Below are 13,952 nucleotides of genomic sequence, written 5' to 3'. Positions count from 1 at the left end.
GGTCATGCCTCTCAAGTGTTATTGAGTTCTTTGAGATGGTGACCAAACAGGTGGATGAGGGTAAAGCCATTATGTCGTGTATATAAATTTTAGTAAGGTGCTTGATAAGGTTTCCCATGGTGGGCTACTGCACAAAATATGGAAGCATGGAATAGAGGGCAATTTAGCAGCTTAGATCAGAAATTGGCGAGCTGAAAGACAACAGACCGCAAGGTTGGTACAGTTGTGAATAGTATTGAAGGATGTTGGAGGTTACAGTGGGACATAGATAAGCTGCAGAGCTAGGTTGAGGGGCGGCAAATGGAGTTTAATGCAGAAAAGTGTGAGGTGATTCACTTTGGAAGGAGCAACAGGAATGCAGAGTACTGGGCTACTGGTAAGATTCTTGTTAGTGCAGATAAGCAGAGAGATCTGTGTCCATGTACATGGATCCCTCAAAGTTGCCACCCAGGTTGATGGAGTTGTTAAACGGCATACCGTGTGTTAGCTTTTATTAGTAGAGGGATAGAGTTTCAGAACCATGAGATCATGCTGCAGCTGTACAAAACTCTAGTACAGTCACATTTGGAGTATTATGTGAAGTTCTGGTAATCACATTATAGGAAGGATGTGGAAGCGTTGGAAAGGGTTCAGAGGAGATTTACTAGGATGTTGCCTAGAATGGAGGAAAAGTTGAGGGACTTGAGGCTGTTTTCTTTAGAGAGAAGATGGCTAAACGTGACTAGATCACGACATACAAGATGATCAGAAGGTTAGATTGGGTGGACGGCGAGAGCCTTTTCCCTAGAATGGCAATGGCTAGCACAAGAGGGCATAGCTTTAAATTGAGGGGTGATGGATATAGGACAGATGGCAGAGGTAGTTTCTTTACTCAGAGTAGTAGGGGTGTGGATCACCTTGACTGCAACAGTTGTAGATTCGCCAACCTTATGGGCATTTACATGATCACTGGATAGGCATATGGACAAGAATAGAATAGTGCAAGTTAGATGGGCTTTGGATTGGTTTCAAAGGACGGCGCAACATCGAGGGCCAAAGGGCCTGTACTGCACTGTTACGTTCTATGTTTTACGATTCCACAGAATCCTGAAGGTGGTTCAGCAGATAGATGGTTAACATGATATATGAGATACCTGCCTATATTCTCTCAGTTACGCTAATATTAGAGTTGAGACTGTGTTGGAACTAAAGCCACAATTGAAATACTGCATGAAGTTCGGATTACCACACAATTAGACAGAAGCAACTGCATTAGAGAAGAATTCGTTGAGCATGTTGACTGGAAAATTTTAGCTGAGGTAAGATTAGATAGGCAGAACCTGTTTGTATGCAAACAGAGGACACAGAAGGGCGAGCTAATTGAAATCCATAAAATTACATGTTGTTTAATTAGAATAATAGGAAAGCGTTACTCCACTTAGTTCAAGGATCCATGACCAAGGGGTACAGACTTCGGGTTAGAGCGTTGAGGGATTGATGATCTCAAACTTGCTGGATGGGTCAGTAGAAGCATTTTAAAAACTTTTTAAAAGAACTTTTGTGTGCATTTGAAGTGATGCAACCTATGAGACTATGACATCTATTATGGACTGAGAGCTGGAAAGTAGGATTAAGCTGGATGGCTCCTTCTAAGCAGAATTGTGTCCTTGCATGCTGTTCATTTTTGAGATTCTAATTTCTCGGGAAAAGGCTATTCATTATATAGTATAATGATTAATTATAATATTCAATAAAACTCAAGCACAACATTTATTGACAATGGCTATCACCAGAGGCATGCCCATTTGGAATCCATGGAAAGAATAATTAAAAGGTATTTTCTATGACCTGATTTGGAGATGCCTGTTTTGGACTGGGATACACAAGTTAAAAATCATACAACACCAGGTTATAGTCCAACAGGTTTTTTTGGAAGCACCAGCTTTTTGAGCTCTGCTTCTTCATCGGGTGATTATGTTCTCACAACCACCTGATGAAGGAGCAGTGCTCTGAAAGCTAGTGCTTCCAAATAAACCTGTTGGACTATAACCTGGTGTTGTGTGATTTTTAACTTTCTATGACTTGTTTGTGAATAAAGGGGGAATAAATGCTAAATATTCTTAAATTATGAACTGTCAGTAAAAGGTAAAATTAGGCTCATTAAAGTAATAGCCCAACGTTTTAATAGATGAAAAATCAGATGGTCTTATGAAGGACTTTTAAAGCAAAGTCAATGGAAGAGTTTAATCAGCACTGATTACAATGCACATATTCAATAGCTCAATAATGCAGCTAACAGAATCTTTCACGGATCTGTGAATTTATCTGTCAGAAAATGGTCTTCTGCCTGTAACTGTTTGACAAACATCCAATCACAGGCTTGGTCCCATCATCCCCAGCTCAGCAAGCCCTTTCATTACCCACTGAAACAGGGGAGATCTCATCTTCTGTCTCAAAAGATAAGAAAACTAAATCAGTACACCCAAGCTAACAGTGGAATGTCAATTCCTTTCTTCCCTCGTTTGCTTAAATGAGTGCTGTTTAATAACATGCTGCATTTTCTACAAGTGTTTTTCAGAGAATTCAGATTCTGAATTCTGGAACACCCAACTGCAACCAAACAAAAGGTAGAGGGGGATGCAGCAGGGACAGGCCTCAGCCAGTAGCAACCCACTAAAAACAGGTAGAACTCTGCAGAATTTTTTCCACAACATGCAAAAAAATAACCACTTCGGGTACCCACCACAGCCTTGTCAAGGACAATTGGGAATGGACAATAAAAACTGGCCTATCAACTATACTCACACCTCAAGAGGGAGCAAATAAAAATCAATTCTTCCATTTGATGATAATTTTGAGCTGAAACCTGGATGCTCATAAATTTTTCAACATCTATGTCAGGCCAGTGGCCTAGATATTTGGAAATCAACGATGTCCAAAGTATGGTGGGGGCAGGAGGAAAATAGATCATAACTGGTCATTTGTCCAAAAATAGACATAAGGAAGATCAATTCCTCCCTCAGCATATCAAAAAGGTCAGAAAGAAAACAATCAGAGCACAAGACCTTCTTCACAATTTATAATGTTCCCACAAGACTCTTACAGGAACTGCTTATAATGCCATGGAATATTTATCCACTAAAACACTTTTTGTGAAGTTTCTAATGTCAATATTTGATCTGGAAGTTAAATTGGTTTTTAACTTCTGTAGCTTGCTTAAACTTAAAATTCTTTGGATAAAAATCTCAAATATTTCAAGTCTAAAAATATAAGGGCTTAAAAACACAGCAGTTAGCACTGCTGCCTCACAGCGCCGGAGATCCGGGTTCAATTCCCGCCTCAGGCGACTGACTGTGTGGAGTTTGCACGTTCTCCCTGTGTCTGCGTGGGTTTCCTCCGGGTGCTCCGGTTTCCTCCCACGGTCCAAAAAATGTGCAGGTCAGGTGAATTGGCCATGCTAAATTGCCCGTAGTGTTAGGTAAGGGGTAGATGTAGATGTAGGGGTATGGGTGGGTTACGCTTCGGCGGGGCGGAGTGGACTTGTTGGGCCGAAGGGCCTGTTTCCACACTGTAAGTAATCTAATCTAATCTAATCTAATCTAAAACACAACTCAATTTTCAGGTTTGACCATAATACCAATTATTACAGCAAGTTTCTTATTCAACAAAATATAATTCTGGGCATAATCTTTGAATATTTTTAAAGCAAGGGAAGATATGATATTGAGAAGCAAGAGAGTGTGAAAGGTTATAGGAGCAGCTGAGAATGTGGAGTAATTAAATCAACCATGATCGTGCTGAATAGCAGAGCAGACTTGAAGGGCCAAAAATGTCCTTCTACTCCTAATTTGTATGTTCAGATGTGTTATTGCAAGTGATTGGGATCATTGATAAAAATGAGCAGGAAACGCAGCAAAGGTGTATGCAGTTCTTTTCCCAAATGTCACGATGTTTTCACTAGAGCTCCTAATGAACATACACACATTCTCAGCTTCTAAGGAATTTAATTTTTGGTATTTTGACTTTAGACTTATCTATAGATAACTGCAGCAGCTGAACAAACAACAAAAATAATTAACAAAAATTAAAATTTTGGTCAGATGTTCTACATTTTATTGGTCAGAGCATTGAGTATAAGAGTTTAGAGATCATGTTGTGACACTGGTTTGGCCACTTTTGGAATGTTGTTTGTAATTCTGGTCTCCCAAGGAAGGTTGTGAAACTTGAATGGTTCAGAAAAGATTTACAAGGACATGGCCAGGGTTGGAGGGCTTGAGCTAAGGGAGAGGCTGAATAGCTAGAGCTGTTTTTTCCTGGAACGTCAGAGGCTGAGGGGATATAAATTTATGAGGGGCATGGATAGGATAAATAGACACGGTCTTTTTCCTGGAGGTGAGGAAGCTTAGAACTAGAGGGCAAAGATTAGGATGGGGGAAAAGATTTAAAAGGGACCTAAGGGGCAACTGTTTCACACAGACAGTGGTGCATGTACAGAATGAGCTGCCAGGGAAGTGGTGGAAGCTAGTACAACTACAACATTTAAAGGGCATTTGCATGGGTATATGAACAGCAATGGTTTAGATGGATAATGACCAAGTGCTGGCAAATGGAACTGGATTAATTTAGGCTATCTGGTCGACACGGGCAAGTCAAACTGAAGGGTCCGTTTCCGTGCTGTATATCTCAAATGACTCTATAAGAATGTTATCAAGCAGAAGGTGTGTGAATAATACACAGTTGATACTGATTGAAACACAGTCAAATGTATGTTTATCTGTTTAACTTGCAAGGCTGGTGTAATATTTGGCTAACGAGTGTAGAAGTGAATGGCCCTAGAACATATACTGGGTTTTTTTTTAATTCACCCCACCATTGACTCCCAAAATGATAATGTTAGGTCATACGAGTGCACTTATCAGGAGCAAAAAATATTCAACTATCCAGTCCACAAGTTTAATCATCAACTCAGTTAACATTTGTAATAATAAACCTTATCCTGACTAACTTGACAAAACAATTATGTTTTGAAATAAACCTTCAACCCAAAGAACTCTGGATAAATACTTTGCCTTGGAGAAATGCCCACAAGCTTCAGCTGCCATGAGAAAAGAAACTTGACTGAAATCCATCAACATTTTCCCTCAGTACATCACAGCAAAGAGGCAGCTGTTGCTTGAGACACCGACACAAAGGTGCCATTGCCATTGAGAAACAAGGTCAGCTGCTCTTGTGTAAATAGTTAAACAAGATGCTGGTAAGATTTTGGTTTCTGTTCAAAAGAAAGGGAATAAAAATTGATTTTTTTGAAAAAGATTTAAGGAATGGAATGTCAGATGTTCATCTTGCTGGTTCCAAGCACATCTAGAAAACTCAAATGGATTGGAACTGGTAGAAGAATACTGGAAGTTTTGACATTGAATGATGGGGAGAAGGAAATTCTGCTGGTGAGCCAGGAGTGTCTATAGGCCTAGTTATTCAATGTTACGAAATCTGCCAGAAACTCAGCACTCAATAAAAGGTTTTCAGAAGATATCTTCAGTTGTATTACATTTATAATGCATATGTTGGTATATCAACTCATGTTTGACAAGTTAATTTTAGACTGTTACAATAAAATCTTTAAAAAGTAAATCTTGTCCACCAGTTTTAGTTGTTTTTAGTTCCCATGGGCATGATAACATTATTTTCCAGAAATAGATATTTTTGCTTTAGTCAGTTACAACTTTAGCACAACACAGAGAAATGTAGACATTCAGACAGTACTTTTTCAGGGAGGGAAGATGCATTCAGCAGCATCTTTTCTGTATCAAATAATGACCAGAACAAAGTACAGAACATAGATATATGTATTTTTATATTTATTTATTAACATAAAGAGGCATAGAATACAATAGATGGGAGGTTAAGATGGAATGGTAAAGGACTGGAACAACAACTGGAACAGTGTAGTTCTGGTCTCTCCACTATTGAAAGGATATGATTGTATTGGAGAGGGTATAAAAGAAATTCATAAGGATGTTGCCCAAGCTGGAACGATTCAGCTATCAAGAGAGAGACGAGGGCTCTTTTCCTTGGGGGAAAAGAAGCTGAAATACCATAGCATACAAGGTTATGGGTCAGGTACTGGGAAATGAGTAGTAGACAGGTGTTGGGTGACTAGCACAGACTTGATGGGCTTCTTCCCATGATATATTTTAGCTATCACATTCACTCCCAAAAGGTTTTGCAGCTAGTAAAAGCATTTCATTGCTTCCCAAAAAAATGGCTGGGGGGGGTGGGGGGGTAGAAACCAGTAGGCAAATGGAATACAACTTCGAAACATTTTTTAATTTATATATTCAAATATAATAGAGAATAAAATTTAAACAAAGATAGAGATAGGACATGGATCAAGAAGCAAATCAGAAAAAAAACGAAGTGACAAGGTGATCAGACATAAAGACATAATGGTCTTTATTTTAGTAATTCTGGCAATAAAATTGATGCTAATATTTGAAAGGCTTTGTTACCATAACAGCAGCAGATTCCAGCTCTGCAGCACAGGAGTGCAAAAACCTAAACTAGCATGGAACCTGTTCTGAAGACCGAAGGTTAATTTTAAAATTCACATTTGACAATCTGTTAACAGTTCCAACATCAAAGTATTCCTCTTCTGATAGCATTTAGTGTATACCATTTTAAATTAGAACAATGTGGTCATTCTCAAACTCCACCAAACCAAAAGATTACTTACCTGTAGTTTCCGCTTCTTTCTTGTAAGGCTGCCAGTCCAAGCACTTAAACGCCGCATTCGACCTTTTAGAGCAACTCTTGAAGAGCCATCCTCAGACAGGTGCTTGGGCTTTCGACACGGAAGTGTATAATAGGTATATTGTGTGCTTCCTCTACCCTCTTCATCAGATAGAGCACTCATGCAGTTAGAAAATGTACTCTCAAACAAATTGTGAGGATTAAAAGCCAGGTTTCTGTAGCCATCTGAAAATTCATTCCCTGAGGGTATGGAAAGTCCTACAGCAGCATCATTGTATAGCATTTGCAAAGAAGAGACAGATGATCTTTGGAAGAGATGGTCATTATTTGGTAGAATGCTTTCAAGATTACTTGCCTCAGTAGCTTTCTCAATTATGTGCATTTTATCATAATTGCTGGTGTATGCATTGTGTCCCCAAGGCAACTCTGGCCAAGAATACTCAGAGCTGATCGAGCTGCCTTTGCTGGATTTTAATCGCTCCTCACCAAGCAAAGCACTCTGGTCCATGAGGTTTCCTTTACTACCATCAATTTGTACATCATTTTGTTTACTTGATTCCATTGCAAGAGAATATCTCAAAAGTTGAACTGGCCCATGGGATTCATCACAGGGTGCTTTGCTGCCATCACCATTTCCACTATGAAACTCAACCCTTATGTCCCCATCAAATTTTCCCAGAGTTTTGATAAGAACCTTTGGACTGCTTTCTCCTTCTGGTTTCTTGAATGGAGTTATATTTTCAGCTATCCTGTGTCCATTTAAGACAAAGTCATTGTACTCTGGAGCTTTAGTATGATTGTCTGTTTTGTTAAGATAAAAGCAGCCATAATTGTTTGCAGATAATTTATCATTCCCATGATATTTCCCCATGTGACCCTGATGGCACCTGGTAAATGCTTTGCTACTACCTATCATTGACTCGTTTTGACATGAAGAACGATTGAAAGTGTATCGTTGGTTGCTTTTATGCTGAGAGAGGCAATTTTTGCCCAGAGATCTTGCTTTGTAACCTATGTTGCTGCCACTATAGCCCCAGCCAAAAGAGCGTGACTTTTCTTCATTGGCGTGAACACTTCGAATTTTCAGAGCACATGACTTCTGCCTGCCAACAGGCATCGACTTCCCCTCAATGTTACCTTTAGTTCCTTGCAGATTGTACTGGCTGTCTGAGTTACCCATCTTGCACTGAGGAGAAGGAAGAAAATAGCAAACAGTTATCTCAAAAAATGAATAGTAACTAATTATTTTTGTTACTTTGCAGAAATAGTATTCAAATGTATCCAATTTTGAAGTCAGTTCCAGCATGCAGCTGTAAACAGAATCATCAATTAATGCAGGAAAACAAGTCTTAAATATCTTAGAATAAGCACCTGGGAAAGTCATTTTCAATGGGATTACATTTCTGGAAGTCCCATAGATAAAAGAATTTCTAAATGGTTTTGACATAGTAGCACCAGACTTGACTTAGTGTAAGACAGTAAGAGATATTCTTTAAAAATCAACATTCCACAGTTCAAATATTTACAGACAGTCAAGTCTTCTTTGTTACTTCACATTCGTACAATTACAAGATGCAATTTAAGCTGGAATGCCAGGGCATTCATCATCAGTAATGTTAATTACTGTAAATAACAAACACATCCATCAGATATCGTGGGTCTGGATAAATTTGTTACCATGCAATTTCCAATTGCTACTACAGGCTGTGAATCAGTTTTTATATCTGTATGCAAATGCTTTGTACATAAGTCAGAATACAATGCAGGACAACAAAGCAGCAATTTCTAAGTGCAGGAAATGTTCGTATATTGCATCATTAAAGCTATACTCTCGTTTGAGATCACGTTCAAAAGTATGAATGTTCGTAAGTCAGATGTTCATAAAGTGAAGATCCCCTTTTGTACATTAATACTTTTATGATGGAAATGGCTATTGAAACTCACTATACCATCTGGGCATTACATTCAAAAACATTCTCTCAAAACGTGTTCATTTTTTTTCCATTTTTAACATACAAAGTTTGGAGTCAAACAAAATAAAGACACCATCTTTCACAACAAAAAAAAATTACACTTGCTTTCTGAACATCTTTAATGGAATCGTAGAACCACTGAATGATTTTAATCCAGAAAGCTGCCAATCAGGTTACTACGACTATGCCAGCTCTTTACAAAATCAACTTTACTAATCCTACACAGCAACTCTCCACACTCATGCAAATTTTGAGGTTATCCATGTGTTAGCAAAATTATGAAGGATCATTTGAATGGCTGTAAATTGAAGAGGGGAATGTTCAACAAGACTGGGTGCCTTTATAACTAGTTGATGAAAGGAAGTGTACCAGTACAATGGACAGTAAAGAAGGTAAGCTTTATTCTGGCCTTCACAGTGAAGGATTAGCATACAGGAATAAGGTGTCTTACTGCAATCATTCAGGGCATTGGTGAGGCTATACTTGGACTAGCGTGTGCAGTTTTATTCTCCTTATCTGAAGGAAGGTGTCTTTGCTGTCGAGAGAGTGCAGTGAACGTTTACCAGATTGATTCCTGGGACAGCAGGAGTAACATACAAAATAATTGAGTTAATTAGGATTATATTTACTGGAGTTTAAAAGAATGAGGTGGGATCTCAAAGAAGCTTTAAATTCTAATGGACTAGAGTTATTAGATGCAGGATGTTCCCAACTGTGGAGTTACTGCCAAATAGGGGTTATAATTTCAGGATAAAGTGTAAACTTTGTAGGCCTGAGATGAGGAGAAATTTCTCCTCCCAGATAGCAGTAAACTTGTGGAATTCACCAGCACAAAAAGTGGCTGAGACCAATACTTTATTTTTGAGGATGAGATAGATATAGCTCTTGTAGCTAAAGAGGTCAAGGAATATTGGGGAGGACGGATTTAGGGTACTGAGCTCCATAATGAGCTATGATTATGTTGAATGGTGCAGCAGGCTCAAGGGGGTTCGAATGGCGACTTGTGCCCCTATATTTTAAGCTAATGGGAACAGTTAAGACCAGAACCCTCAATTTTGAATACCTCTATTGAATCTCCTCCAAACAGAAGAACTCCAGCTACTCCTATCTATCTTCATAACTGAAGTCTCTCATACCCGAGAACCAGTCCACTTTGACTGCTACATGTTCACATATTCCATTATCCTTTCTATGACTTATGCTCCTTACAATTTGTAATATTTCCAAGCTTTCGTGTCACGTACAAATTTTGAAGTCATGCCCAATACACTCAAGTCTCAGCATTAATATACAGAGAAAAGCTTGAGGTCCTGATAGTGACCCCATGGAGAACCAAACCTAATGTGAATATCAACGACTCACTACAGGTGATTGCGTTCCATCTCTAACCTATCCGTTTGTGTTGCCACTTGTGGTTTTGCTTCATAAAAAACTTGCCAAAGTGAAATCGATGCTGCACTTTAAGAAAGGCTTTCTTAAAGTCCATGTACACCACGTCAACCACATTACCCTCAACAATCCTGTTACTCAGCAACAACATTCTTGCTTTTTGTTTTAAGACAGAGATAGATTCTGGATCATTAGGAGAAATAGATTGATACAGGGAAATGTCAGGAAGTAAACACGAGGAATGCCAGATCAATGAGCCTACTGAATGCTGGAACAGGCTTGGGCAGCCAAATGGCCTACTCCTGTTCCTATTTCTTACAGTTAAACAATCTCAAAGTTAGTTAAACATGATTTGTCCTTAAATTCTTACAGGCTTTCTTAATTGATTCATATTGTCCAAGTGACTGCTAATTTTGCCCCAGATTATCATTCTTAAACTTCTTCATGACTGAGTTTGTAATGCTCCAATTCTCTGGCACCAGTCTTGCATTTCAACAGGATTGCAAAATCATTGTCTCAACCTCTGCAATTTTCTCTGCTTCCTTCAGCATCCTCAAATGCACCTGGTCCGAGTAACGTGCATACAAGCAGCCTTTTTAATACATCCTTTTAGTTATTGTTAACCCACGTAGCATCTCAAGTACTTACTATTTCATGCTTTTGACAGTATCTTTCTATTACAATCCCATGTGATGGTACTACTGGACAAGCCATAACCAGAATATATTTATTTGCTTTTATGTTTTGCCAGTTGATATGGCATGTTACTGACACAATCACGGAAAGCTGCAGATTTTCTTTAACAGAGCAGGTGTTTATCATACAAAAACGTTTAAAATACAAACCTAGATATCCAAATATTGAAGATGGTCGGAAAGATCTCAAAACACAAAATATTTCAATATATTTCCCGATACAACTGCTTACAGAAAATTAAGTCCAGAGAAATTACGCCTCTAACTCAAGTTTTTACTTAAGAGTCCTTACTGGAGACAGTTCAATTTTTCCTTTCATATCTACCAACATGAACTTTTTAATCAATCTGAGAACTTAAGTTATCTGAGTTCTATTAACTTGCAGATTTCTAACTCAACTCTCCCAGCTTGGAAGACTAACAAAAAAAACCCTTTTCAATTAACTAAACTGTTTTGAGTTCCTTCTAGGAGAGGAACTAAAACTTGCTTCTGAACTTAACACTGGTGTTTTCTGACTCGCATTCTCTCAATCCTAGATTCTTTTGAACTGAAAACAAAAAGCGATTAGATTTAAGTATTTATCCGGTTGTCATAAACCGATCAGTATAGAACTTAAAAAGCTTATAAACAGTACAATCCTAATTCTCTGAATTGACCCTTCACTCAGCTCATTTCCTACAACCTGATCCAACAATGCCTCCTCCCTTCGTTGGGCCAGAAACATTGAACCACAAATTTCTCATGAATTCATTTCTGAATCTCTTGTCCCTCATTTTATTCCACGTTATATGGGTAAAACTTAGGATTAAAAAAAAAGTCCAATATTACAAAAACACTATACTTTATGGATCTCGCTAATTTTCTCAGAAGCTAGCTTCTTTATTTCATTCTCAGCATTTAGTGAGAGTTCAAACACATCTAGTTGTGCATACGTTGTTCTTCACCCCTAAGGAAATGGGTTCTGCACTTTAATTGCTCCAGAACTCCACTTTCCAGCTCTGTAATTACCTCCTTAATCAACACTCTTCCTTTCTTTCCAGAACACCTCATACCCAGAAATAACTTGGTCCAGTCCTAACCATTTTTGAACCAGTTCTCCTTTAAGCCTATATCGTATCATGTTATCATCTGCATTGACAGCTCACCAAATTTACTTGACAGACTATGTATTTACATACTGGATCAGTGGTGCTGGAAGAGCACAGCAGTTCAGGCAGCATCCAACGAGCAGCACTTTGGATGCTGCCTGAACTGCTGTGCTCTTCCAGCACCACTAATCCAGTATTTGGTTTCCAGCATCTGCAGTTATTGTTTTTACCTCTATGTACTTACATACATGCACAATAAATCTAATCCATATTTCATTGCATTTCCTCACTCTTCTCATTTAATACTTCACTATTTCTTATTCTCGTGCTGAGTGTGTGCATCTCTTCCAATCCTGTGTGTCTTAATTTTCCTTTATAAACTACAGTTTGATTTTTATTCTCCTGCCAAGTTAGACAAGGAGAAATTTCCTCACTTCACTTGAGCCTGTGGAATTCTCTGTGACAGAAAGCAGCTGAGGCTAACACACTAAATGCTGTCAATGAAGAGTTTGATATAGTTCTTGGAGCTAAAAAGGATCAAAGGGTATGGGCAGAAACAGGGGGAAAAAAAAGGTACTGAGTCAGATGATCAGCCATGATCATATTGAACAGTGCAGCAGACTTGAAGGACTGAACAGCCTCCTCCTATATTTCCTTCAACAACACAAGGAAGTTCATCCACAAGGTCATTGTTCTAACAAGTGCAATTCATCTGGTCAATACTGCTCCAGTCTCTCCTCGAGCCAGTTCCAGGAATCTAATGCCATCACTCCATCTCTTCAGCCATGCATTCAGCCGCTCTATCCTATTTATATTCATTCACACTTGGACACTGGGAGAAATGTCCAAGGTCTGAGTCTGAGGTCTTGCTTTCCTATCTCCTTCATCTTTGCCTACCGGACTCTTTGTATATATAATGTTGTGTGCCAATATGGATTATAACGTCTGGTTATGCAACCTTTTCCCTAGTCAAAAAATGGATGCACCATCACGTGGAGATTACATCAAGCTAAGAACAATAACTCCTGCTGCTCAAAACTCATAGCACAAGCACCTTCAGCTGATACTTCCTGGACAAGTGTTGCCCAAGTACCACCAGAACATTATCTGCCCCATGAGGGGCCCGAACATTTTAGACCACTGCAACATCACTGTGAAGGACGCCTATCGCTCCATCCCCCGCCCTCATTTTGGGAACTCCAACCACAATATCATGTTTCTTCTCCAGGAATACAGGCAAAAGCTCAAGCAGGAGACCCCCTCGCGGATACAGAGGTCGGAGGCAGAGGATCAGCTCTGGCGTTGTGTGGAATCGGCTAATTGGGCCATGTTAAAACAGTCTGCAGGTACCTGTGACGCATACACCACCACCGTCACAGACTTTATCAGCAACTGTGTGGAGGACTGCATACCGAGGAAGTCAATCCATGTGTTCCCCAACAGTAACGCTTGGATGAATCAAGACACACAGAACCTGCTAAAAACCAGGCATGAGGCCTTCAGATCAGGAGACCCACTCAAATATAAGGAACCCAAGTATGACCATTGCAGAGCCATTAAGATAGACAAGGACTAATACTAATCCAAACTAGAGACCCAGACAGACACCCAGCAACTAACGGCAAAGACTGAATGACATCACAGGTTCTAAAAAGAGAAAGTGCAAGATAGCAGACAATGACATATCCTTCCCAGATCGTCTCAATGCCTTCTATGCTCGCTTTGAGCAGAATTTCCAAGGTAAGTGATGGGACCAGATGGAGTATCAGGCCGTGCACTCAGAGCAGGGGCAGATCAATTGGCACAGGTTTTCTGTGACATCTTCAACCTCTCCCTGCAGCAGGCCACTGCCCCTGCCTGTTTCAAGAGGGCCAACATCATCCCTGTACCTAAGAAGGTTCATGCAATATGTCTCAATGACTACCACCCAGTGGCCCTAACTTCAGTGGTCATGAAGTGCTTTGAAAGGCTAGTCACTTGCCCTTCACGCCTTTCAGCTGGATGTTACTCATGCCTCCCTACACATTAACAGCACAGGGGTGGAACGAGTGGAGAGTGTCAAGCTCCTGAGGGTGGTC

The 13,952-nt window shown here is 39.5% G+C and overlaps 1 protein-coding gene across 1 annotated transcript in view; it reads right to left on the bottom strand.

Moving 5' to 3' along the window:
- The window catches only part of tiam2b (TIAM Rac1 associated GEF 2b), a 380,474-nt gene that overhangs the window by 214,979 nt on the left and 151,543 nt on the right, over positions 1-13,952 (bottom strand). Inside the window, 1 exon segment of the mRNA XM_072581048.1 lies at positions 6,713-7,915. Within this exon segment, the coding sequence (XP_072437149.1) occupies positions 6,713-7,915 (1,203 nt within the window).

Source organism: Chiloscyllium punctatum, chromosome 11 (genome assembly GCF_047496795.1).
Source record: "Chiloscyllium punctatum isolate Juve2018m chromosome 11, sChiPun1.3, whole genome shotgun sequence".
NCBI lineage: Eukaryota > Metazoa > Chordata > Chondrichthyes > Orectolobiformes > Hemiscylliidae > Chiloscyllium > Chiloscyllium punctatum.
The sequence above is the reverse complement of the archived record's forward strand: the minus strand, read 5'-3'. Positions and strand labels throughout refer to the sequence as shown.